This window comes from Phyllostomus hastatus, unplaced genomic scaffold, assembly GCF_019186645.2.
Source record: "Phyllostomus hastatus isolate PE091 unplaced genomic scaffold, TTU_PhHast_1.1 phas_contig_236, whole genome shotgun sequence".
NCBI classification, from domain to species: domain Eukaryota; kingdom Metazoa; phylum Chordata; class Mammalia; order Chiroptera; family Phyllostomidae; genus Phyllostomus; species Phyllostomus hastatus.
In genome coordinates, this window is record NW_025333779.1 from 219,780 (window position 1) to 246,265 (window position 26,486).

At 40.0% G+C, this 26,486-nt stretch overlaps 1 protein-coding gene across 1 annotated transcript; it reads left to right on the top strand.

Annotated features, from left to right (window-relative positions):
* The first annotated feature begins 19,533 nt into the window (after nucleotides 1-19,533).
* LOC123817914 (carcinoembryonic antigen-related cell adhesion molecule 3-like) lies at nucleotides 19,534-24,748 on the top strand. Its single transcript, XM_045837701.1, has 3 exons — nucleotides 19,534-19,561; nucleotides 20,596-20,946; nucleotides 24,471-24,748. Exons 1-3 carry the CDS (start codon nucleotides 19,534-19,536, stop codon nucleotides 24,746-24,748), a joined length of 657 nt encoding a protein of 218 aa, XP_045693657.1.
* The last annotated feature ends 1,738 nt before the right edge of the window (nucleotides 24,749-26,486 follow it).

Below are 26,486 nucleotides of genomic sequence, written 5' to 3' on the forward strand. Positions count from 1 at the left end.
TTACAGAGCCTACTATATACTATGTGTGGCTGAGATCTCTGAGGAAGCAGCATGGCCCCAGGTCCCAAGCCCACTCTCAGAACATCACATCATATGTTTCTCTATAGAGTCCGTGAAAATAACCATTCTCCTAGGCAGCAAAACTACAATCAGAGAATACAAGGATGCCATGGTCATGACCTGCTACACAAATGTGATCTCCACACAGTGATTATTCAATGACATGATTCTGTTGCTCAGGGAGAGAATTAATCTGTCCTGGTATTGCAGACACAATACCCACAGGGTCTTTGTTACTATAGGTTCTTCCCACCATTGTATTCAGGACCGTGGGTGTCAATGCCATAGTATGGTAAAAAGGACAAGAATTCTTTAATTAAAAGAAATACTGGTTTAGAATAATAGCAGAATTCTGTCATTAAATCTCACTCCCTTCAGAAAACAAAAATAGACCCGCAAACATACTGTTTTGCCTTCTCCCCTTTGTTTAGTCAGGCTAGCCTCAGAGCATACCAGTCAGAAGTACTGCCTTCAAGAAGAAGAAGAAAAAACAAAACAAAACTGAAGTCTGCAGCTCACTTCTAGTTCCTCCCCATAATCCATACTTATCTGGGCAGGTCTCCCTCAGTTTTCAATACCATCAGCTATGTTGCCAAGATCTCCAGTTCATAATCCTAAAGCATGTGGGATCTCCTCATTGTGAGCTATCGACAGTCTTTTTTGCTTGTATTTTCCCTGCATGGTCCTACCAGGTGCCTCATTCTCCCTGTTGTACATAAAAGACAGCTTTGTGTTTAAATCTTAGCCTGGATCACCCTCCATAATCTCATTTCCCACTCCTTCCACAATTAGCTACACCTACTAACACTCCCATTTGTTCTACCTTTCCAGGTGCCATAGTGAATCCTGGCATGCCTGTCTTCATGTTACACAAACTGCCTCTAAGCTGCTCTCAAAGGCTCAGAAAGTCCCTCTGGCTACACTGCATAATGCCAGAGTCTCTCTGGCTCTGCCAAAGCAAATGTTTTAATATTATTACAACACTGGTCAAGTTACCCTGTTACACTGGCATAACAGTATCTTTGTCATAGATCCTGTCAGATGAATAATGCTGAGAATTACCAGTGTGACAGTTCCACACATCAGTTTCTTCAAATTACATTTAATATATGAGTGACACACCTCCCTCCTTTGTGTTATTGAACTCAGATTCTTTTTTTTTTCTTGCAATTTTAATAGATTTTTTTGTTGAGGTGGAAAGTCCTTAGAAGACTTTCACTGATTCAGTAAATACTCAAAAATGTGAGCTGACATTGTCATTCTTGTGACCTAAAGTCATATTGCACATCAAATTTCACTTCTGGTTTCCCTACGATGATTGTCACCATGGAAGTGACACTGAGTTCCTCCAAGGACAAGCAGCAGTCTTGAGATGACTGGTAGAAGCACATGATAAGCTGACAGGTATCTGAGCTCAGACCCTCCTACTCGTGGATGTGTGAAGGGCACCTGGACACCATTTTAAAGAATGGAAATTGCTGCATCCAGCAAATGCGAGAACAAATGTCGGAGACTTTCAGGGAATCAAGGATGTTACTTTATTGGCCAAATTTAACCTGCGCAGGGGCGAACTCTCAGAGTGTCCAGACACACGGTACCCACAAGGGGCTGCAAACGAGTGACACCCTCAGCGCTTACACCTAAGTCCTTATATAGGGGCGGGCAAGCAAGCCTTATACAGAAGCAGACGTGGCAGTTAGCAATTCACTTACAAAGACCACGCGTGGGAATTTCAAACCAAGCATTCTTGCATAAGGCGGGAAGGCAGGATGTTTGTTCAGTAACCTAGTAATCTCCTGGCTCTAGCTAGCTAGGTTCCTATTTTCTCACGGTCTAAGTTTTTCCCTACTCCTTACATTCTGAGAGTTTGCCCCTGTGCAGGTTAAACTTGGCCAATAAAGTAACATCATTGATTCCCTGAAAGTCTCCGACATTTGTTCTCGCATTTGCTGGATGCAACAGAAATGAACTAAGGAAGACCCGTATGGGTAGCTACACTGAGGTGTGTTTCAATATTTGATTCCCTTCCTAATTTTTTAGTCTGTTTTGAGGATTTCTGTTTTCACAGCAACAGAATTATTTGCTTGAGTTCAACATGACTCTGTCCTTTTTCTTTTTAATATGATATAATTGCAAACTTTCTTAAAACAACCAAGGCTTTGGCTCCAATGTCCTAGTTAAGAACAATGGCCACATAATTAGAAATGACCTCATCCTCTAAAAAGCTAAGATTGACCTGATTGGTATTTTGGTATCTCTTAGGAGAGGAAATTCCCCAAAGCTTGGGAGACTGCAGGTAAAGTGTGAGGGTATTTCTTCCTACCCTCAACAGGCTGTAAAAAGCTCCAATCTAAGTTTGCATAAGAATAAGTTTTGTCAGAGTGCACTATAGGATGAATGTCAGTTCCTGAGTAGTTTATTAACAAATCAGGGAAAATTCAGTTGTACCAGCCATGTTGTAGGATCAAAAATACTCTTCTTTCTTGGAGATGACATTTGATCAAAGGGAATGTCACTGCAGAAAACATTTTAAAGTTTCTATGAAAACCTTAAGAAACACAGCTTTCTGGAAGATCAGAACTGGCATCTCCCATGTTTTTGAACCTGTTTATTAGTGGCTGTGAATTTGCCACTCTTCACACATTGCAGGAATTGAAGGAAATGCAAACTGGGTCTTGGCTGAAGGAGATTTAGTTGTGTTTTTCTACACTGTGTGAAAAGCAGTTTTGTTAGGACCTAGATGTTTGTGTATTCTCTCAGACTCACTAGTCATTTGACACATTCTTCCTGACTAGAGGCCTCTGACCTCCTTTTTAGAGCTTTTTTTTTGGAAATGTACATGCAATTTAAAATTGCAGATTCTTGCTCTGCCTTTCTGAAATACACACAGGTATCCTCCAAAGCTCCTTAAAAGTCTGTCTGTCTAGAAGGACTAGGTTCATTCTCCAGAAATGAGTTCTGCTGGTGTCCTTATTTCCCAGTCCCTGAAAAAATATAGAAGCCTAACTTGTATGGGGAGCTTTACAACCAAGATGTAATATGACCTCATGTCAGGGTATCTCAAGATATTTTAGTTTTCTTTTTTGTAGAGCTAGTTAAGAAGCACAGATGTCTATGCTTCATGCTGTTCTTAAATTCCTTCTAGGCTTCTGTTTCAGAAATTTTGAGTTCATTCTCACTGCCATATTGAGTGGGCTTGAATAATATTTTTCTTACATTTTTAAATTGGTTTTATTCTTGTGAAACTTGGAGAACACCTACCTCCAAGTAGCTAATTCTCTCATATTCCTCACTCTGTCAATATTTCCCACATTTTTCAACTTTCCAGTTAAAATTTTTATATGGCTATAATCTTTCAAATAAATGATTTCCATTTTCTTCCCTCATCTTAGACTTGGTATCTGCATCAGGAGAAATCCTGACTGCCCACATTCTTCTGAGTCCTAAGGTTTTCTCAAAGAAGCCTTGGTGCCAGAATCTGAGAAGAGGCAAAGGCTGTAAAAGATAAACATCCATAATGGACTAGGCATCACATGAATTCTCATTTGACATCCACGTTCACCGCACCTTCTAGGAGCAAAATTACAGGGATTTTAGACACTATTCTGTCATGAAACTCAACAAATCTAATAAACATGCATGTCCCTGCTTATCAGCTGTGCACAGGACCAAAGAGGGTGACCCTGTTTTGATCCCATTCTTTCACCTGGAGTTTAGGACAGACATCAGTGTGCTGATTCTTTTTTGTTTTAGTTGTTGGTTTCACAAAACAAATGTCTGTGCTTTGATAGCTCACAATCAGAACCTGAGAAATGGGAAGTAAATCTCTTCTTTTTTTCTGTTTTCTCTCCTGCTTCTCATTGCCCATGAGGTATTTGACTGAAATCCTTGGGGGTGCAGCATGAAGTGGATTTTAGGTAAACAGAGATGGGTAAAAATAAGGGCCATAGGTGGATGGGGTCTTCAGAGTCAGGGTTAGAAATTGTAAAGCCTGAAGAGTTTGGGGGTTTTACGCACTCTGTAAGTTCAATGGAATGAAGGGGTGCTATGCGAAAGAACTCTTTGGGGGGTCAGTTTGTGGTTGAAAATATGAATGAAGACCTGAGTATTTGTTGATGGAGGAGCAACTGGAGATGGGCATGAGTGTTGAGACAGAATGTTGGGAGAAAGGGTAATGTCTTGGAGACTCACATTAGTTCCCTGGCAATGGAACAAAATGAAGCATCAGATGTACATGTTGGTAGAAGACATGGGACAAGTGGGAGATGAAAATGAGCATTCTGTGGAGTACTAGGAGTGTTGAGGGCAATAAAATGTTGTAGGAAGGAGACACCTTGTATACATACAAAGGGAGTTTAGGAATTTGGTTCTCAAAGGTGGTTGGAGTGCAGGGTCGTGAGGCTACAAAAGGGGTGGGAAGTTGACTAAAGAAGGTGGGGATCACAGGGTGGCATTTGGGGGAAAAATGAAATTGGAAGGCAGAGGTGACCATTTTCTGTTTATGACGAAGTAGAGATGTGTGAAGATGACTTTCACAACAAGATCTGAGGACCGGAGTTATTCAGTGAACTGGGACGCTGTGGAAACCTGAATTTCAGCCTTGTACCTAAAGACATCTCTGAGTTGAGTCAACAAGCTAACCATGGGTGGAAGGAAGATGGCATCAGGGTAGGAGGGAGCAGATTCTACTTCCTCCTACACATGGGGGAATATCCTAGCCAGTCTAAGGCGTAAAAGAGCAAATAACCAATGTACCTCAACATATACGAAAATAGGGGACCAAAAATTGTAGTGGAACCGAAAAACCAGATGTGAGACCAAAAAAAAAAAAGCCTGGAAATGTGAATAGACCAGAGTTCAACTCAAAGAAGGGTCATCACAACAACTGTGACAGTGAGACAAAGTTCACTCTGCTATTACAAAGAACCTGCAAGTTACTGCATATTTGTATTATTAGTATTGTTTCCATTATTCTTACATCTTTAATAGTAATTTTGTATTCCTGTTCTTTTGTATTCCTCTCCTGTATAGTCTGCTTCGCTAGGCTGGTTATATTGTATCACTTGACAGGTTTCCCTTGATACCTCTTTCATAGTGTATTGCTAATTTACTGTCCGTCACTTCGCTTGTATTTATTAGCATACTCCTCAAGGTTATACTCCCTATTTTTCTTATCTAGATCACATAGACTCTGTCATATGATTGTTGCTCTAGTATTATTGTAAATAATTGCTGTTCCATATAATTGTAAATACTTCACAACACCTCTCCCAGATCTTAGTTATTACACCCAGAGAATGCTTGTTGCTTCATGTTAAATCAGTTAAAGGCTCTCTTTTACAGTTCTAGTGGATGACTGCAGAATAGGAAAATGGGGTCTGGAAACAAAAGAGTGGGGGAACTTCGAACTAGAGAAACATGTATGATGTCAGACAGAAACCAATCTTTTCTCTATGGTGGACTCAATTACTGATATTTTAACATATACATGAGCTAAGACATTTGGAGTTTAAAAATGTGCTTTTAGCCCTGCCTGGTGTTTCTACGTGGACTGAGCTTGGGCCTGTGGACCTAAAGGTCAGCAGTTTGATTCCCTAGCCAGGGCACATGCCTGGGTTGCAGGTCAGGTCCATAGTAGGAGGTGCATGAGAGGCAAGCACACATTGATGTTTCTCGCCCTCTCTTTCTCCCTCACTTCCCCTCTGTCTAAAAATAAAATAAATAAATTTTTTTTAAAAATGTGATTTCATGCAATAAATAATAATCCTGGAAACCTCTTATTATAGGTCACAAAGTATGTGGTAGATGTTCTATTTGTCCAGTTATGACATGGAGCCTAAACACAATTCCGACTTTCTTCAGGTCCACTTGACATTTGAATGACCCTTCCTCTGCCATGTAGTTTGTCATGTAATTTAGATCATCTGGCCCAATACTGACCAATCAGTGGAGACCACAACCCTGAAATGGCACAGCTCGAAGAGCTGATGAATATTTTTTGAAATCCTGCTAGAACTTATATAAAACTTTTACCTTTTGAAAACAATAAATCTCCTCAAGACAAAGAAACTAGTATGCATCCTTTTTGACTTATCTTACTGAAATCTTTTTTGTTTAGTAAATTTCTTCCTTCTAATGTCTGAGGGGTCCCCACAAGACATGCAACCAAGGGAAGAATGGGCTTTGGTAGCTTGTTTCAGAAAACCACCTAAAGCTTTCCCCAGAGCCTCTTTTGTGTGATTCTGCAATAAGCAGACAACAACCCCTCCAACTGTCACATCTTTCCCTTAAAGTTGTAAGAGAACCACAGAAGCCCCACCTACTCTCTCTTCAGCTACAATTTTTACTCTAGGTCCACCCTTGGTTCAGTCTCCCCAGCTTTAATACATGAATGCTCAGAATCACCTGTGCTTACTTTGGGTAACTCTTCATGCACAGAGTCAAGAATCCAGGCACTACTGTCTACCCTTCCAAAAACCTGCCCTGAGTCAGGTTCCCTTTCTGGTAATGTTTTGAAATGTAGAAGAAATGCAACTGCAAATGGAAGAAGAGAGATGTGTGTGTTTTAAGAGATATTAAAAGAGTGCAGTTTATCCCTATAAGTTGGTGCTTTCTGAATGAGTAAGAAGAGACAAGCTGCAATCAAGGGAGGTTTTAGAAGGTTACTGGAAATAAGGTTGAGAAAGGGATTTTATGAATAAATGCTAGAATCTAATTATGTGAATGTCTTTATACCATAACTCAGGAAGAGAATATTAATTTAAAGGGAAGGTGAAGTGGCTACAAAATAGGACCCTCCCTATTGCTTTTGAAGCAGAGAAAATATATTTATAAAACACTTATTGTCCTCCTCACCTATGGAACTTTTAGACAGTAATTGTACTTTGCAACATTGTATTCTATCAGCATGGTCTCCAAATAAAACTTGAGGTTACATTTTCCAAGTGTACCACTAGAAGAAATCTGATTAATAATTAAAAATTGTTCAGCCATAGTGAGTAAGATTCCATCACACAGGCAGATTATTATAACTGGATTGGTGTATAGTGTGCCTTCAAACTATAATTAAATGTAATACAAGATGCAAAACAGAGACATGAGATAGGAAAACTTAGATCATAATAGTTTATAGGTTAGAAGTCATCCAGAGTGTTTTTCAAATCAAGGCCTGTGGGACCAACTCTCTCCCATTTCCCTGTTTTTAACTTTTGAGAACATTTGGCTTTGACTTCCATCTAAGGTTAAGTTCTTGCTGCATCACCAATGGTTTATGGTTCAGCAAGATAAACACTGATGCTTAGACTTCCTAAGTATCCCTTCCTAGCACTGTGAGACAATGTTATCTAACTCTAAGATGGCTCACCAATGCATCCTTTAGGTTTATTTATTATAGAAAGGGGCAATGTGGACACAAAAGTGGCCACATACTAAAACTGACAATCTCAAGGGAGGCCTGAATGGTGGCATGTCCAACTCAGAAACCTAAAATAACCAAATAGGAGGGTTTGGAATTCAAACTTTTTACCAAAAGCAAGCCATGCTGCACAGTCATGTCCTAGGCCAGTATCTGTCTTAACAAAGGTCAAACTTTACCTTAACTGAGGGTTTCTGCTAGCCTCTGCCATATCATATCTTAAAGTGCCAGGGTACTGGATTCATTTCCAAAACCCTGACTGCACCATAATGGAGAAAACTTACCTTCTCATTACTGTAGTTACTGTGGTTGCTGTTAACTGCTAACTTTCCTGTACCAACCAAACTATATCCTTACATCCTTTATAATTCTTGGCAGATTTTGAGGTATTATTTAAAAAAGCATTTAACTCACTTGTTAATATTCACACATGGTAACATAAGTAAAATCTCTTCAGTTTTAGTGCCTGTAAAATGTGAATGATTCCAGCACTGTTACCCTCTGGGAATCATGTAAGGAAGACCGTCCATCCTGATATCAATGGGGACATAACACAAGATACCAAACTTAAAATTTTGCATGACTGACACAGTGAATAACCTGAAAACAAATTCAATTACAGTGAGAAATTATTTTTTTTTCACAAGGTACTAAAGACACACAGTACTGGGCCCAGTCCTCTGAAGAAGGGATACTTTTAAATGTCTGTCCTCCTGGGTTGTTATGACTCTACTCAGTCTCTGGAATTGCCCTGAGAAATCTGCATTCTTCTCCCTCTGTGTTTCAGAGATACAGGTCTCAGAGTGGAATTGTCCTATAACAAGGCACAAGACCCTGCTGAACTCCTCTGTTCTCCTCTGTACCTGCCTACCCATGCTACAGAGATGAGACCCATGGATCAGTGTTTCTACTTTTTACTGAATATTGAGTCTTTGAGACACATCCTAGTTGACATGAGTGGTCTTTTTCCTGTCTGACATCTTTGCTAGATTTTTTTACTTCCTCAAAAAGGGACACATTTATTAAAGACATGAACTTTGGCTGTCTACAAGACATGATCTAGATATTTTGAAATGCCATTACAGTTTTAAGAGCATGTTACATTTTTCAAAGGGCAGTGTCTTTACAATTAATAAGATGATGTGGTCAATTCAGGCTCTTTAAGAACAAGCTCATTACTTTGAAAAAACAAGTATGGGAATTTTAAATAAACATTATTATATTCTTGTTTGAAAAGAACATGATATCATTTTAATAAATGGCTTTCTTCAGGACAATGTTTCAGTTATTGAAAGGAAGTCATTATATTTTTTGTGAAAATATTGTTTACATTAAATACAAAGCAATTATATTCAAAGTCGAAATGATTATGAAACAAAACCAAGAGCATCAATTTCTAAGCTCATTTACTTATAAAGAAGGAAAAAGTTGATACCGTATATCCATGAATTACCAAAACAGAATGAAGCTAACAACTAGGAACCAAATCAAAAAACAGCTCATTGCCAGCATTCAGAAGCCCCTGTGTGTGTAGTCTTGGCCACAATCTACCTCCTTAAACTTAAAGTGACAATTTTCTGAATTGATGTTCCTTTTGATTATTTATTTACTTCTGTTTTTTCAATTACACTAAATCTAGGGATTGCAAATTAGAGTTTGTCTTCTCAAACTCCTAGCAATGCATGTCCCACACCAAGTACCAACTTATCCTCAGTCTGCCACTCTCTATAAAGTTGTGTCAAGCTCATTGAAATTAGAGCGGTTCTTTTTTATCTTTATTTGTATTGGGGTAAAACACACATGAATGTAATTTTCCCTTGTGATCATTTTTACAGGCAATATTTTTGCAGTTAAGTCCATTTATAATGTTGTGTCTCCGTAAGCACTTTTTATTTCCAATATGATTTTGTCACTTAAGCATTTCAGGTGAATCTGGAACTTTCAGATATTTTACTCAATTTGTAACTAGAACACAGTAGTTAAGACATAATCATAGCTGCTCATTTGCAACACCTCACCTGAAAATGATATTGTTTTTATTTTATTTCTTTACTTGTTTTTATGGTTGACTCCATTACTGGTGCCTTCATTTTTCCCTTTTGGTCCCACCTCTACACAGTGCCCACCTCTTTTCTGTGGCCATCACTGCACTGTTGTCTGGGTGTATGGGTTATATATACATACTCTTCGGTTAATTCTATCACCTTCTGTTCTCCAGTTCTTCCTCCCTTTCCTTCTGACAGCAGTGTTTTCCATGCACTTGTGCTTTTGTTTCTATTTTGTTTATTAGCTTTCACAAATAAGTGAGATCATATGGTATTTGTTTTTTTCTGACTGTCTTATTGCACATACAATAGCATGAGTTTATTCTACGAATTTTCAAACAAGTATCCAAAAAAATAGGTATCCTCAGGAGTGTGGTTTCTGGTGAAAATGCAGTTTCATTTTTATTTTTTTGAAGAAACCCCAGATGTTTACAAAGTAGCCACATGCATCTGCTTACTCACACTGAGCCTTTGTTTACATGTCTATCAGCCATCAGTATGTCCTCTTGGGAGAAGTGTCTAGTCAGCACTTTGTCGATTTTATAAATTCATTGTTTATCTTCCTGGTGTTGAAGTGTGTAAGTTCTTTATGTAGTGTAAAAATTGATCCCATATCCAATATATCACTGCCAAGTATGTTTATCCATACAGTGTGTTCTCTTTTCATTTTGTGATGGTTTATTTTGCTTAGCAGAAGGGTTTTCATTTGATGCACTTTCATCTGTTGATTCATTGTTTCTTTTCCTTGCCCTATGAGCCATATCAGAGGAAGCATTGCTACAGAGATATCTGACATTTTACTGCTTATGTTTTCTTCTAAGATTTTTAGGGTTTTGCAACTTGCATTAAAGTTTTTAATCCATTTTGAGTTTATTTTCTGTGGTATAAGTTAGTGATTTATTTTCATTTGTTTGCATGTAGCTATTCGGTTTTCCCAATATTATTCCATTTTTTTAAAGGTTTGTCTTGCTCTGGCTGGCGTAGCTCAGTAGATTGAGTGCGGGCTGCAAACCAGTCATCGCAGGGTCAATTCCCTGTCAGGGCACATGCCTAGGTTGCAGGCCATGGCCCGCAGCAACTGCACACTGATGTCTCTCTCTCTCTCTCTCTCTCTCTCTCTCTCTCTCTCTCTCTCTCTCTGTCTCTCTCTCTCTCTGTCTCTCTCTCTCTCTCCCCCCTTCCCTCTCTAAAAATAAATATTTTTTAAAAAAAGTTTGTCTTAACTCAATTGTATGCTTTTGTCTCCTTTATTAAATATTAGTCTTTCACATAGGTGTGGGTTAATTTCTGGGCTCTGTCTTCTGTTCCATCAATTTGTTTGTCCTCTCCTATGACAGTACATTTTTGTTTTGATTAAAATGGCCTTTTAGCATAGTTTCATTTCAGGCATTTAATCTCTACAACTTTGTTCTCTTTTCCACAAGCTTTCTAAAGCCATTTGGGTTCTTTCACTTTTGGTTCTAGATACATTTTTAGAATATATGGTCAAAAAGTGTGAAAGATGCCATTGTTTTTTTAACAAGAATTGCATTGAACCCATACCAGATTGCTCAGTGTGGCCTGAACACTTACATCATGTTAATTCTCCCATTACATGAACATGGTATATTCTTGCAGTTATTCGTATATTTCCTGATGTCACATCCCTTTCTTTCTCAATGTCCCTCAGTTTTCACAGTACAGGTCTTTACTTCCTTGGTTCATTTTTTCTACTTACCTTAATTTTTTCCTGGTGTTGTATCTGTTGTTACAATAGTAAATGGGGTGTTTTATAGTGTTTGTACTGATAGTTTATTATTGTTCAATAGAGTCATTACCAATTTCAGAATATTAATTTTGTGTTCTGCTACTTTGCTGAGTTCACTTATTTCATCTAGATTACTTTTGAAGGATCTTTAAGGCTTTCTATTTACAATATCATGTAAGGTGCAAATACTTTGGTCAGAGACAAGGTCCAACCCACTCTTTACACGTTGTCACCTCGACAAAGGCAATCACTTTTCTGCAGAGGTAAGCACCATCGTCAGGTGACCTCTATAAACTTCACAGTGGACTATGAGTGGCTGGGATGTCAGAAGTTGCATGGTGGCCCCAGGTCCCAAGCCCACTCTCTATCTGTCACACCCTCTGTTTCTCCACAGAGCCTGTGAGGGTGCCAACATTCTAGCCTACAATCCTGCTGTCACAGAGCATAAGGACCCTGTGCTGCTGGCTGCTACACAGTTGTGAGCTCCACTCAGGGTTTTACAACAGTGAGAGCCTATGGCTCTTTAAGAGGATAAAGCTGTCCTGTGCCAACAGAACCTTCACATAGACCTTGTCAGGAGAAAGGATGTGGGAATTATGATTATGATGCCACCAACCCCAGAGTTTCCTGAAGGTGAGCCCCTCAAACTTGGTGTTAAATATAAATGATACTTCTTTCCTCACCTGCTATTAATCTCTGAATAAATCTTTGGCATTTTTAAAATCAATTAGTTGTGAGAGTGGAAAAATTTTAGAAGACTTTCATTGAGCTAATAAATGCTCAATGATAAAAGCTGACATTTTCATTTTTGTTGTCTTAAATTTACAGTTTATAGCAGATCCCATCTTTGGTTGGTCTCAGATGCACCATCTGTACAGTGCAGGAGTCACCGAGTCCCTCAGAGGAGGAGCAGTTGTCATGTGATGAACCTCGGGAGCATGTGACCAGGTTGAAAAAATCAAGTTCTGTCCTCTTTCAGGGGTCATGTGGAGGGCCCCTGGACACCATTGTGGACAGCAAGAATAAGCAAAAAGACACCTATGTGGGTAGTAACACTGGTCTCTTTCTCTGTGTTAGACTTCTGTCCATAAATTCTAATGTCTTCTTGAGTCTTCTTATTTACATGGCAGTAGGATTCTTTGCAAAAGTTTAGCGTGACTCTGTTCCTTTTATTACTAGAATATAAGTGGAACCCTTTCTTATACTAACAAAGCTTTGTTTCAAATGCCCTCATTCAGACTGAAGCCCAGAGAACTAAAATTAACCTCAGTCTTTGTGAAGCTAATTTGGACTTGATGTTTTTAAAGGTATTTCTTGGAGAACAGGGCATCACCCAAAAGCAGGTTTACTGCAGGTGAGGTGTGAGGATGAAGCTTCCTAACAACCCATTACAACTCCCATGTTATATTTTATGGAAAAACTTACTTCAGAGTGAACTATGTGGTGAATAGTAATTCGTCTTCATTGCACTAAATGATCAGGGCAACGCAAATTACAGTAGCCATGTCATAAAATATAGAATACCTTGTTTGTTTGAATGATGTGTGACCCCCCCACCAAAAAATGAATAATTAATTAATTAAAGGTGAGTGCAGAGATATGTAAAAGTACAGGATTCTGGGAGATGCAATCCTGGCTCTGTTCAAAAACTCCCAGATATTTTGCCCCCCTGCCTACATTGCTTGGAACTGACACCTGTTTATAAATATCTGGCAATGATGGAGATGCAAACTGACTCTTGGCTGAAAGAGATTCAGTTGTGGGTCCCTCCACTGTGAAGAAGGCATTTCTGTTATGACTTAGAGGTCCTAATGTTCTTTCAGAGTCTGGAATCTTAACACAGTTTCTTTCTGACTGTAGGCCTCTGGAATCTGTCTTGTTTTAGACTATTTCACTACAAATGTAATTGCAATTTGGTTACGGACAGTTTTTTATCTGGTCTTTTGAAACATACCTAAGTGGTTTTGGAATCTTCTTACAAGTGTTAAGAACCAAAGAATATCTGTCTCCAACACCAGGCGCAATGCTTTGATTTTTAATCTTCCTGGTGTGCCAGTCTCTGAGGAAAAGGGAAAACCTACCTTAGTTTAAGAACTTTGCAGCCAAAACATAAAAGGACCTCCTGTTAAGGCTTTATGTAAAGTTTTGCTTTCTTTGTCTAAAGTCAGTTAGCAAACACACATTCCCATGATTCCTTCTTTTGTAAAACCTTCCAGACAATGTATCAGGGGTTTGAGTTCTCTCTCCCTGGCCTATTGCATTGTCTTAATAAATGCTTACCTTTATTTTTAACTGGTTTCATGCAAGTTTCTTTTTAACATAACTTCCATGAACTAGCTAATCATGACATCTTACTCAAAGTGTCAACACTTAACATATTTTCAAGTCTTGCAATATTTCCCTTATCTCATTAATATTTTTTAAAAGGTTTGTAATTGTCTCCCTCTCTCCTGACTTGATGTTCACAGCAGGAGATGACCTGACCTCTCACATTCTTCTGGAAACCCAGGTTGTATCCAAGCAGCCTTGCCTCAGAATCCAGGAGGACTTGCCAGCATGAACGGGCAGATTTCCACAGTGCCCTTAGTATCAACAGTGCACTCATTCCACATATGTCTTCAAGAAACAAGATCACAGAGATTTGAAAAGATATTCTGCCATTAACCTTAAATACTCTAGTGAACATGCAGGTCTCTGTTATGTCAACTCCCCACAGGAATGTACTGAATGAGATTCTCTCAAGCCCTCTTTGACCGGCAGCTCAGGGCACACATTCTTTGTGAGTTCCTTTTTTTGTTCTTTTTGCAAGTTCCACATGCCTGTCCTCAAATAATTCCACCAAAGTTAGCAAATTAAAAATAAATCTCTTCTGTGTTTCTATTTCTTATCTGATCCCTGTGACCTCTGGCGGATTTGGCTGAGATCCTTGGGGACCTGTGCACAGGTGGACTGTGTGTGTGAGCAGAGGTGAACACAGAATGAAGTCATGGAAAAATGGGGTCTGCTCATAATTAGATCAGAAATTTTGGAGCCTGGTATGTGTTAGGGTGTTAAGCATTTTACTTACAAGGGGAGATAAAGGTGCCATACAGGAGGGTTTATTTTGGAGGCTCTGAATGAAGCTAAATAATGTGAGTGAGGGTCTCTCCTGCCTGTTGCCAGAGGGGCCACTGGAGCACCTGTGGAGAAGTGAGGGGGCTATGGTAAATGAAAAGTGTTCAGGAAGGCAAGTGTTGGCTAGATACCCCCTATTTCTCAATAATTCTCTGTTGCCTAGAAAAATCCTCTTGCCTTGTAGCATCTAATCTTCTCAACTACCTGTAAAGCACTCACTGTGATTTATGGAATAATAAAAGACATCATTACCACTTTTTTCTATTTTTCCAAAATGTGTTCTATACGCAATGCTGCCTCACACAAATTGGAATTTTTAGGTTTATGTGAATTCTGTATGACCATAGATTAAAAACTGTATTCCTTTCTACTAATCTGTCTCTCTTATTGTGATGATTTGCCAAGTCAAAAAAATATGTAGAAGGTGGGAAGTACAGTATTACTATCATTTAGCTTTCACATTAGCTAGGATTTGTGAAGCTGCTGGGTTACAATCAGGGAGTTCAGTGTGAAGACAAGTGCATCATCTACGTGAACAGTGAGAATGGTTGGACCAGTATGAAAAAAGTGTCAGTTTCTGGATTTGTTCTGATCATATAGAAGCAAATAATTGCCTGAAGAATTTCATGTGTGCTAAAAGAAAAAGAGAAGAATTATGAAAATACAAAGAAATTCAGAAATATTCTGCCGGAGGACATTGATATCAAAAATTTGGCTGGGATTAAAAATCTTGAGGAATCCTGAAGTGCCTTTTCAACATGAGTTGTCAAGAAAATAGTTGGGCATCAGCAATCATGTCCAGTATGTTTCTTTCATCCACTACTCTGTCCACAGTGCCTCAGATAGTGCCTGGTAGGTTTACAGTTTGTGTCCATCACACATTTAAAGTATCTACAAATGAACAAGCAATGAAGAATTAAAATGCCTCCTGGACACCCATACGGAAATTTATTTTTTGACTAGGAAAATACAGCAATACCACAAAGTCATCATCACTACAGAGGCCCTCATAAACCCATTGTTGTTGTAGTCACATTAGGACCTCTCTGGAGCATTCCTGCTGTAGGAAATTTTGGAACATAATTAAGTTAAATGTAGGGGTATTTGAATGATAATGAAACTGACCTGGCCCCATTCTGGGAGACTTCCTGGTCCCAGTGTCTCAACAATTGAAATGGAAGTAGAGTCTTTCAGGCAGCCAAAACCTTAGCAAATGCTAATTAAAATTAGGGATATGTAAAAATGTAACAAAATATGAGATTAAACAGTAAGTACTGATAGCATAAACCCTAATCTGACACATGAATCCGGGTCACAGGGCTTGTGGTTTTACCTCAAAAGTCATGAACAAGATCATAACACATGTGTTCAGTTACTTCCCAGTAATTAAGTTCCCCAGGAGAGGGAAGCTGTGAAACTCATAGAATAAAAATTTTTTATTAATGAATTCAAAAGTATCTTTAAATTTTTCTGTAATAATAAGTTCACATTTGATAGACTTAGGTTGAAAAAACAATATCGATTTTTTAACTGGTTTGGTAATATTTTATTTATTACCTGTCAGTTTTTTATTGTTCAAATACAGTTGTCCGCATTTTGCCACCACCACTTTCCCTCACTCCACCTGCCTCCTCTTCCCACCCTCAATCCTGTCCCCTTTGGCTTTGTCCAGGGGTCCTTTATTTATGTTCCTTGAAGACCATTTCACTTCTTCCCCAGTCCCACTCCTACATTACCTCTCTATTCTCTCCCCTCTGGTGACTGTCAATTTGTTCTTTATTTCAAAGTCTCTGGTGATATTTTGCTTGCACATTTGTTTTGTTGATTAAGTTCCACTTACAGGTGAGATCCTACGGTATTTGTCTTTCGCACATTGGCTTTTTTCACTTAGCATTCCATCCACTACTTGTGAAGGGAATCTTTCTTTCTCCTGCATAGTATTCTATTGATTTAATGTACTACAGTTGTTGTTTTTTTTTTGAGTAAATGGAAGATGGATAAAAGACTTCAATATATGTGATACCATAAGAGTCATAGAGGAGACCAAAATAGGAAAATCGCATAAACTCCACACAGCAATGTATTCACTGATATATCCCAGAGCATGGGTCATAAAGGAAAGAATAAACAAATCGTATCTTATCAATATATAAAGCTTCTGCATGGCTACAAAAACATTAGCAAAATGAAAAGGAAACCAACTGTATGGGAAAACATATTTGCCAATGACATCTTGGATACAGTTTTTTCTCCAGAATATAAAAAGAGCTCACAGGACTCCACTCCAGGAGGACAAGAGACCCAGTTAAAAAGTGGGCAAAGGACCTGAACAGCCAACTCTCCAAGGAGGACATACAGAGGGTCCCAGAAACACATGAAAGAATGCTCAGCATCACTAGCCATCAGAGAGATGTTTCTTAATAAATTAGGTACTCAATAAATTTAATTAATGGCTAGATGTACTAGAACTGAGCTTTCAGTTTCAATCTTATGTCAGACCTAAGAAGAATAAGGAGTGAGTTTTCCTTTACAGAGTTCATGGTCTGGGGAAATCCTGTGTGTGGTTTCTGCAGCCATCTGTCTGGGTCATGATGTTCTGGGGAACAAGGGAAACTTCCTGTGCCGAAAGGAAGATGAGAACCCAGAATCTGTGGCTGCTTCCATCTCAGAGGGGCTGAGGTTTCTACAAGAACCTTTCTTCCCTTAACAGAATGCATAGGGCCCCTGGTTGAGTATTCACCTCGAGATTCTCCAGCTCCTGGGCCTTGGGGGCAGAGAGGGACACAGGCATTACTTATATGCAACATCCCAAAGTAGTGATGGTGGACACACAGGGCATTTTAGGGAACAGCCTTCTAGACCAGCACTGTCATTCAAAAGCCCCAGAAGAATCTTTACCAGGCCCTTCCTTTGAAAACTTGAAAGCCCGGAGCTCTATCTGAAACATTGTATCTCCCTGGAGGGGCAATTCTCCTGCCACTGGGTGTGTAATATTCGGGACAATGCCTGCCTTTTCACAGGGCTCACCCTACACTCGTCAACAACCTGTGCATCACCTGACATTGGCTGCAAGTTTGCCTCTGACCTCTGGGGACCAACATTGAGACACACATGAAATAGACACAGGAATCTGCCTTTGGCTAAGAAGGTGGAAGAGGCTGATTTTCATCCCCTGCTTCAATAAGCATTTCTTTATCCTTCTGTCTTGACTGCTCTGTCCCACCTGCTACTTCTAGAGACTGTTACCAAAAGGAGGCTGTGTAGCATCCCTCACAATCTCAGGGGGTGATATGTTAGGCTTGCCAATCGTCACATTATAATCTGATCTGAACTTTCTAACTGGGCAGGTGTTGGCAGGTTGCTACATCCCAGACCTTCATTTTGCTTTGCAAAGGTCAGTCTTTACCTTCAGTGAGAACTGACATCTTTTTTTTTCTTTTCCTCTTGGATAGCATAACTTTGACACATCCAAGGGATTTTTTTTTCTGGGCCTTTCAAATGCACAGAGTCTGGGACAAGTGTGTAAGACTGCAGACTCTTTATGTTATTTGGTCCCCTGCCCAACTTGTCTGTGTCCTGTAAATGTGAATTAGCCTGTCCCCACAACATACAAAACATATACATATATCTCCATTTGGCCAGTTAACCAATTCTAGAGATTTCCATGCTATGTTTTCTCTCACTTTCTAAGAGGTTTTATGCAAGTTTTTTTTGCCATCTTGTTTGATTAAAATGTATAAGATAAGCTACAAAACTGCCTTCACAGGATTTGAGACCTTACTCCCGCACATATTATGCCAGTCTGGCTCAGATAAACTGATTAAATTGATCTATAGGTTTGAACGTTTTTAAAGTTTGACAGGGCCTTGGAGCACCTCCTCCCTCATGGAGTTCTGTGTTGCTCTGTACCTCATGAATGGTATCAACCATGGAAATGGAGGTGATAGTAACTAAGGCACCCAAGTAGAAATCACAGGTTTTCCCAGCAGCCAGGCAGCACAAGGACAAATCCAAGAAACAGACATAGGTAGGGGTGGTCTACATGAAGCTGCCACTAGAAAACAGAAGGCTCATAGGCATTGACTTTCCCCACAGTCCTTTCTTCTTGAGACATGGAGGACACATCCCACTTCACACGACAAAACTGCAGGTCCTACTGAGACTCCTGCTTTTGGGTATTTGTCCTGGGAAGCAAAAGCCAGACTGTGAAAACTTGAGATAAAAGAATAGTCCCTTCTGCAATTATCACCAAGTTTGACACCTGCTCACACCCAGAGTCATGTCTGTAAACTTCCTGCTGGGAGAAAAAATGCCTCAAGTCATCAGAGAACATGGAGAGGACCCAGTGCCCAGCTGCATTTTTGTGTCACAAACAGAAATAATTCACGTTTTTAGGACATATGCAATTCTCTGTGTGGTGTTGAGAGTCCCATAACCAAGTCTCAGCAGTGGTCAATTTCAGCGTTAGTGTATCATACTCTCAGGGACACATGTAACCCCAACAGCACTACTATTGCAAGTGTACCCTACAGGCCAGATGGATCAACCTATCCTGACAGCTTGTTGGATGCAGAGTCATTGACCCACTGCACCACAGAATCTGTAGTATAACAGGATATGAAGACTTCCCCTTTGTACAAGAGGGCAAGAGAACTGGTTCTAACTTCATATCAAGCGATCACAATTTGAAGGGGCACCCGCATTACCTAGGGAGCTGCTGGAGCTACATTGTTAAGATTTCTCCTGGAAAAAGAGATGATGAAAAAGTTTCAAAGAGGATCCAATGAACAGAATGGGTGACATCATTTTGACAGCTTTTTCAGAGTTAGCTCTAGAAATCCTGTTCTAAAGGGAAAAGTCAAATGTGAAAGAAAGAGGTATGTCGGGGAGGCTATTGTGTACCTCACAGGGAGCTGTGGGAAATGCTTGAAACCCACACACCCCAGGCCTTTGCTTTTCATAACACAATTTGAGAATGGGTGTTTGTGTATGCGTGGTATTGAGAGGCCTTAGAAGTTCTCAGGGAACAAAAATACAATGGTGTAGTACTGGTGACAAGGTACAAGGGTGGGAAACATGAGGGCTGGGAGAGGGAGGCTAATGTGCACAGACCCCGCCCCCCGCCCCTAGCCCACATGACACGGATAGTAAACATGCCACAGAATAAAGCTCAGTACACAGGTAGGGCACACAGCACATTGCACCATTCTGGACAGAGGTGCCTGTTAGCCTTACACAACCTCAAGCTTCTCTCAAACAGGCAGCCACAGAAGAGACAATATATACCATGTGGTCTCTTTCAATGTCTACCCACAGAGGACGTGTCCACTGGCAAGGGCTCATGCTGGTTGGTAAGTAGGACACAATTCCTTTGGGTAGAGTAAGGATCTGACACAGAGACTGGCTGGGATCTGCTGAAGACACCAGTGCTCTGGGAAAAGTGGGAGTCTTCTGATTGAACCTGAAGGTTAAGGCTAAAGGAGAAAAGAGCAGAGTAAGATGAGGAAGGGGTCTCAGCTAGAGGAGAATCTCATAATCTGGAAATGGTGAGAGACAGAAAGTCCTCATTTGCTGTTCATTTGATGTTATTTGTCATACTGATACACTGATTTTTCAGGAAACACCAGAAAAATTTAACAAGGATAGTTAGACATTGTCTTTATCACCAACCTTTGCAATGGGCCAAGATCCGAGGATATACAGGCCACTGGGATCATGCATTCACTCAACCCCATGTATTTCTATGCTGTTGCAATCACTGGAGGTAGAAGATGACACAAGCCCTCTTCTCATAGAGCCCATGTTCTATGTAGGAGAGAGGGACAAGGAAGGATGTAGATGTGATGTTAGGTACCCACAATAGCCATGTGAAAAAAAAGAGTAGGGGCATGTAAGAAAGTGAAGTCAGAGAATCTTTAGCTAAGATGGTCAGCAAAGATGCTTTTCAAAAATGCCTGTGAGTATCAGGAGATGTCTGAGCACAGTGAAGGGGTAAGAAAGAGAAACAGCTGGAGAAATGTATTTGAAACCAAACTAATAAAAGCTTCAGAGGTTCTGAAATACAGATGCCTTGTCTCTGACCTTGCCCTGAGAGAAACAAACTCACATGCACACCAAGGCTGAGACATGAAGAGACCTGCTCAGGATTCAGGGCCCCATCTTTCCATCCCAAAACATAGATAGTAATAATGATGCATTTTTTTTTTATTTCTTAGTTTCACTCTTCAACTTCTGGAGCCACCCCACCACAGCACAAGTGGAAGTTGAGTCGAACAATGCTCTCGAGGGGACGGATGTGATTCTGCATATCCACCACAGGCCTCCCAATGCAGAATACTTCCTGTGGTTCAAGGGAACAGCCATTGACAGTAATAGTAATATTGCACATCTTACAGTAAAGCCAGGAAGCCTTATAAGAGGTCCTCCAGTTGGACAAGCGAGAGTAGAGGATGATGGGTCCTTGTTGTTAAAGAATGTCACCATGGAAGACTCAGGAATCTACACCTTAATGGTCCTACTACAACGCTGCCAAAAAATGATAGCATGTGGACGGCTTACTGTATACCGTGAGTGATTGCTCTCTGACTACTGGGTGTCAGGTGGGGTGAGTTCATCTTCACACACAGGACTGATGTACCCTGGGCACTACCTCCATTCCTCTTGACACTTTGTTTCTGGGTGAATTTTAGTGCTTCATGCAGAATACACAGAGAATACAGACAAACTTATAAGGCCTTATAAGGCCTCAGTTCCCTTCTCATATTTCAGCCTTTCAGACTCAATGAAGACAGAAGGATCAGATTCATAGGACTAAGTTAGCAAAAGGAGACAAGGCTCATTTTAGCTTCCTGAGCACCTGCCTATTCACTTGACCTTGAGAATGACTCTTGTACTTTGTCAGAGCACAGTCTGAGAGGCCCCCTGAAATTCTTACACAGCTCAGCTCAGCAACTCCTCCTGAGAATCCTGTCCCTTAATCTTTACTCCCAGGCCCCTGGTGAGCCTATGCTAGGTTGGGTTTGGCCTCCTCAAAAGGGCTGATTGTGTAATAGTTTAATGGGTGCCCAAGCTACAAGGCTCCTGAGGAGGTCACCAGTCAGGGCTTCTGACCAAGTCCTTCATCTCACCAGAAATGGAGTATGGTCTATCATCAACTGAGTTTTGTGTGAAGAGCAAAGTGAGACAATGTCCTTGTAGAGAGATGTCTATCTTGGGGGTCCTGGGAAAGTTCAGGAGAAGGTCAGCATCCATTAAAAGAAACTGAGAAAAAAAGGTGCTCCCGAAAGCTCCTCATTCACCAGGCATTGATAGTGGTTCTCTCTGGGAGTTCATCAATAACAGATGCTTCTTTTGAGGAGCTCTTCCATTTCAAGATATAGGTCACATCCTGTAAATATTTTACAGTCATTACACTGACATCCTGGCAGCCAAATATTCATTGAAAAGAAACTGAGAGACAGGGAGATACGGTCACTAAAAGGGAGTGACACAGACCCTGAGCAGGTGATCAGGGCCAGTAGAGTGCTGTATGTAGCCAAAGACTTAATTTCAATACCTCTGGGGCCTTATGAGGAAGTCTTAGAATTCCTAAACCAACAAGTGGTTCAGATCCCTTTCTCTTAGGGGTCATCAGTCATAGGAATACATTTTGGTATGTGAAGGGGAAAAAATGGAGTCAATCTATTTTTACTCTAGAAAAACATTATTTTCATTATCAATCAGAGTCACTGCATAGATGACCCAGGCATCCCCCTCAAGTGGCCCATCCACACCTCCCTGCACTGGACGTGACATCACTTATTTGTTTCCTGTTCTGCTGCAGTCTCTCCCAGCAGATGTAAAGGAAAAGACATTTCTTTCTTATTGTCCACTCTTCCCCTGAAACAAGCTCTGGAAGAATTTTTAACAAGCATTCATTTGGCTTTGATGAATTAGGAGGAAATAAACAGTGATTGAATGAACAAATGAATGAATGATCCAAAATCTCTTCAGAGCCTGGAACCTGGATGCAGATTCCTTGGAATCCTCATCATAGGGAATGGGATTTCCTGGACCCAGGAACTAAGAGTATCATCTCAGAGCCTTTCCTTTTCTCTACTAAAACAGCACTTGGTGTTTGACCTCGGGCCTGGGGTATTAATAATAATTTTCACATACAGAAGAATTTTAAGTTTTTTTTTCCAATTTTTGTCTCATAGCCCCTGAACACAAATTGCCCGCAAGTGCCAGAATTTTAGGAAGCCTATGCTGACCACTTTCTCTAAGACATTGATTTTGCATTTGCATAAGTCCTGACCTGCTCTCAGGAGAGAGAGAATGGCTTTTGTGGTCAAGAGCAGAGCACATGATTCTGCTTCCATTATCACCTTCTACCTGTCTTTTTCCCTCTTTGGTAAATCATTTCGTGGACCCTGCTCTATCATTCATTGGCTCCCTGGCTCATTTCAGTCTCATTCACCTGAAAACACCTGACCTACCTCTTAGCCTATGGCCTGAGTAGACAACTTACCACTGGCTTGCTTCTGGTCTCTATGGGTTACATCTGCTCAAATCCCACCCAGTGTCTATGATGTCCTGGAAAATAGTGCTTCATAGAAACACACCTCAGTTGGGCAATAAATGTCTATGTATCTGGAAGGAATGGCTTCTGGTGATGCAGGCACTCAGGCGGTCAGTGTAGAACCAGAGAATTGCAATGGTCTCTCTGAACCCCTGTCTTATGTCTTCCTTAACCAACACTGATACTGAATGGACACCAGAGAAAATCTGCAGTTTCCCCCAGACATATAGCTGGGGGACATGCATTCTCTCAGTGCTCTGATTCCCAAACATGTTCTTGTGACATGCTGACCTGCCTTGTTAGTTCTAAGACTCAAGTTGACTAAGAGGTGAGAGGTACGGACTGTGACTGAAGACACTTTTAGAGATATGAAAGGAACCACACAGGACATTTATTTTCTCTTTCCTGCAGAGGAGAGTTAACCACAACCAATATCACAAGCAACAAATTCAACCATGAGAGCTTTGATTTTCGTTTGTGTACATAATCATGGTGTTGAGCATTTTCTCCTCTAACTATGGGCCATTTGTATATATTCTTTGGAGAAATGTCTATTCAAGTGTTTTGTTCCATTTTTAAATTGGCTTATTTGATTTTGTGGTGGTTGTTGAGTGTAGAGGCTTTTTGTATATTCTAGAAATTAACTTTTTATTTTTTATATGATTTGCAAAATGTCTTCACACATTTTATGGGCCACCTTTCAACATCTTATGTCTTTTTTTATGAAGAGACTTTTTTTATTTTGAGAATACCCAAATTGTCTATTTCCTGTCTTCTTAGGGTCACATTCATAAAATAATTGAAAAGTTCAATGGCATAATGCTTCTCTTGATACATTTTCTAAGCATTTTAATGGGTCAGGTCTAACTTCAGAATTTGATACAATTTGACTTGATTTTTGTTAGTTTTGACATGAATATGAAATTAATTTTGATATAATTTTGACTTAATTCTGTGTAATATCAAACAGGGATCCACATCATTACTTTTCATGTGGATATTGGTGTTCAACCCCATTCATCGTAAAGATGGCATTTTCTCAATTGAAATCCTGGCCTTCTCTCTTTTTAAAGTTAATTAATTGTTTTTTTATTGATGTTCTAGTATGTCTGTCTGTATTTTCCTGCCACCACTTTCCCCCACCCCACCCACACTCGCCTCCAACCCACAATCCTTCCCCTCTTTGGCTTCGTCCATGGGGCCTTTATGCATGTTCCTTGATGACCCTTTCCCTCTTGTTCCCCTGTTATTCCCCTCTTCCTTTTCCTCTGGTTACTGTCAGTTTGTCTTTATTGCAGTGTCTCTGGGTATATTTTTCCTGAGGTAATCTGGGAACAGAGAGTGGTTGCAGCTCTTTCCTTAATATTGTCACCTGAACTTAGACAAGTGTCCTCCAAATGCCTGGACCACACTCTGGTGAGCTTTACCTAAGTCACTGTGGCCTGTGAGGGGCTGAGATCTCTGAGGAAGCTATGTGGCTGCATGTCTGAAGGCCATTCTCAATGAGTCACTTTCTCTACTTCTCCACAGGACCTGTGAGTGTGCCCACCCTCCGAGCCAGCAAAACCCTAGTCACAGAGAATATGGAGTCTGTGGTCCTGACCTGCGACACAAACAGTGACAACATCGAGTGGTTTTTCAATGGTGTAAGTCTGCCACTCACGGAAAGAAGGAATATGTCAGTTGACCTGAGAACCCTCACCATAGACCCTGTCCTGAGAAGGGATGCTGGTGTTTACCGTTGTAAAGTCTCCAACCCCAGAAGTTCCGGCACAAGTGCTGCGCTTAGGCTGAATGTGAAAGTTTAGTGACTCTTTTTCCCCCTCTATGTTGTTAAACTCTAAATAAAGTAGTTTTTTTGCAATATCATAATTGATTCATTTTGAGGGTGAATAGTTCTTAAAGATTTGCATTGATTCAGTAAACAGTAGAAAAATGTAAGTTGATTGGTCATTATTGTTGACATAAGATAACATTTCAGACCACCACCCCACCTTGGTTTGGTTTCATGTGTACCATATCCACAGTGGAGGGGTCATTGTGACACTGTGTCACTCAGGTGATGAGCAGTAGTTGTTTGATAACAAATGAGAGAAGGTAAGGAGCTTAGAGAATATCAGCTCTGTGTCTTGTCCCTGAACACATGTGGAGGTCACCTGTTGTAGACAATGGGAATGAACAAAAAGACAACAATATGAGCAGCAAAAGTGATTTTTGTGTTTCTCTTTAATCTCTCAAAAGATTTCTAAATTCTCTTGAGTATTCTTCCTTCTATGCCAATAAAATTATTTGCATGAGTTCAGTGCATTTCTGTTCTGTTTGTTAATGAGGTATATTTTGAGCCTTTGGTAATAAAACCAAGGCTTTGTTCAAATGTGCTATTTCAGACTGATGCCAATAGAATTGGAAATGACCTCATACTTTATAAAGCTAACCTTGACATTTTCAGACTTTTGGTAACTCTTGCAGAAAAGACATCACCCAAAGAAAGTGAAACTGGAGGTGAAGTGTTTGGGTAAAGCTTCCTAACTTCAAGAGGCTGTTAAAACTCCCATCATATTTTTCATGGAAAATCTCACCAGAGCAAATTGTGGGGTGAATATCAGTTCCTCTGCACTTAGATAACTAACTAATCAGGTTAAATCAGGTGACACCAGCCATGTTGTAGGGTCGGGAACACACTTCTCCCTTAATGATTAATTTTGATGAATGGGAAAGTGACTGCAGAGATAAATTTAATGTCTGAATGTAATTCTCTAGAACCAGAGCCTTCTGGGACATCAAGTTTTAGCTCTGTTCAGGGAATGTCAGTTATTGTTCACCTATTTATAAATTGCAGGAACTCATGCAGATGCAAATTATGTCTTGGCTACAAGAGATGTAGTTGTATTTCCCTGCACTTTGCAGAAAGCAGTTTGCTTATGACCCAGAGGTCTCAAGGTTCCCTCAGATTTGTTAATCTTCAGACAGGTTCTTCCTGATTTCAGGCCTCTGACCTCCAAATTTTACAGAATTCTCTTTAGAAATGGAATTGCAATATGTAATTACATTTATTTTTTTTTGCCATTTAAAATACATACAAGTCTCCTTAAAATTATTTTGCTAGTGTTATGATTTAGACAGTATCTATCAAAAGGGCCTATGTCCATCTGCTAAAATTTAATCATTCCACTGTCCCTGTATCTCAATTTCTGTGGGATGTACAAGTGTAACTTGGGTGAGGAACTGTAAAACCATGATGTATTAAGACATTCTGTGAATATTTTATGAAGAGTTGTACTTTTATTTTTTTTTATTTTAATGGGGGCTCAGTTGCTTAAAATTATTTTAATTACTGACATGTTATTTTTTAACATTATCTTTCATCCTGTTTTAATTATTGTTCAGGTACCATTGTTTCCATTTTCCTGTTACCACTCCACCCAACCCTCACATACCTGCTCTTCCACCCACAATGCTATACCTTTTTTGTCTTTGTCCATGTTTCTTTCATTCATGTTCCTTGATGGCCTTTCCTATTTTATCTCCCATCATCCCCCTCTCCCC

Coding starts and splice junctions, on each gene's coding strand:
- LOC123817914 (XM_045837701.1), top strand. CDS start 19,534: ATGCCACAGAATAAAGCTCAGTACACAG. Junction 19,562..20,595: donor GAATAAAGCTCAGTACACAG/GTAGGGCACACA, acceptor TTTATTTCTTAG/TTTCACTCTTCAACTTCTGG. Junction 20,947..24,470: donor TGGACGGCTTACTGTATACC/GTGAGTGATTGC, acceptor ACTTCTCCACAG/GACCTGTGAGTGTGCCCACC.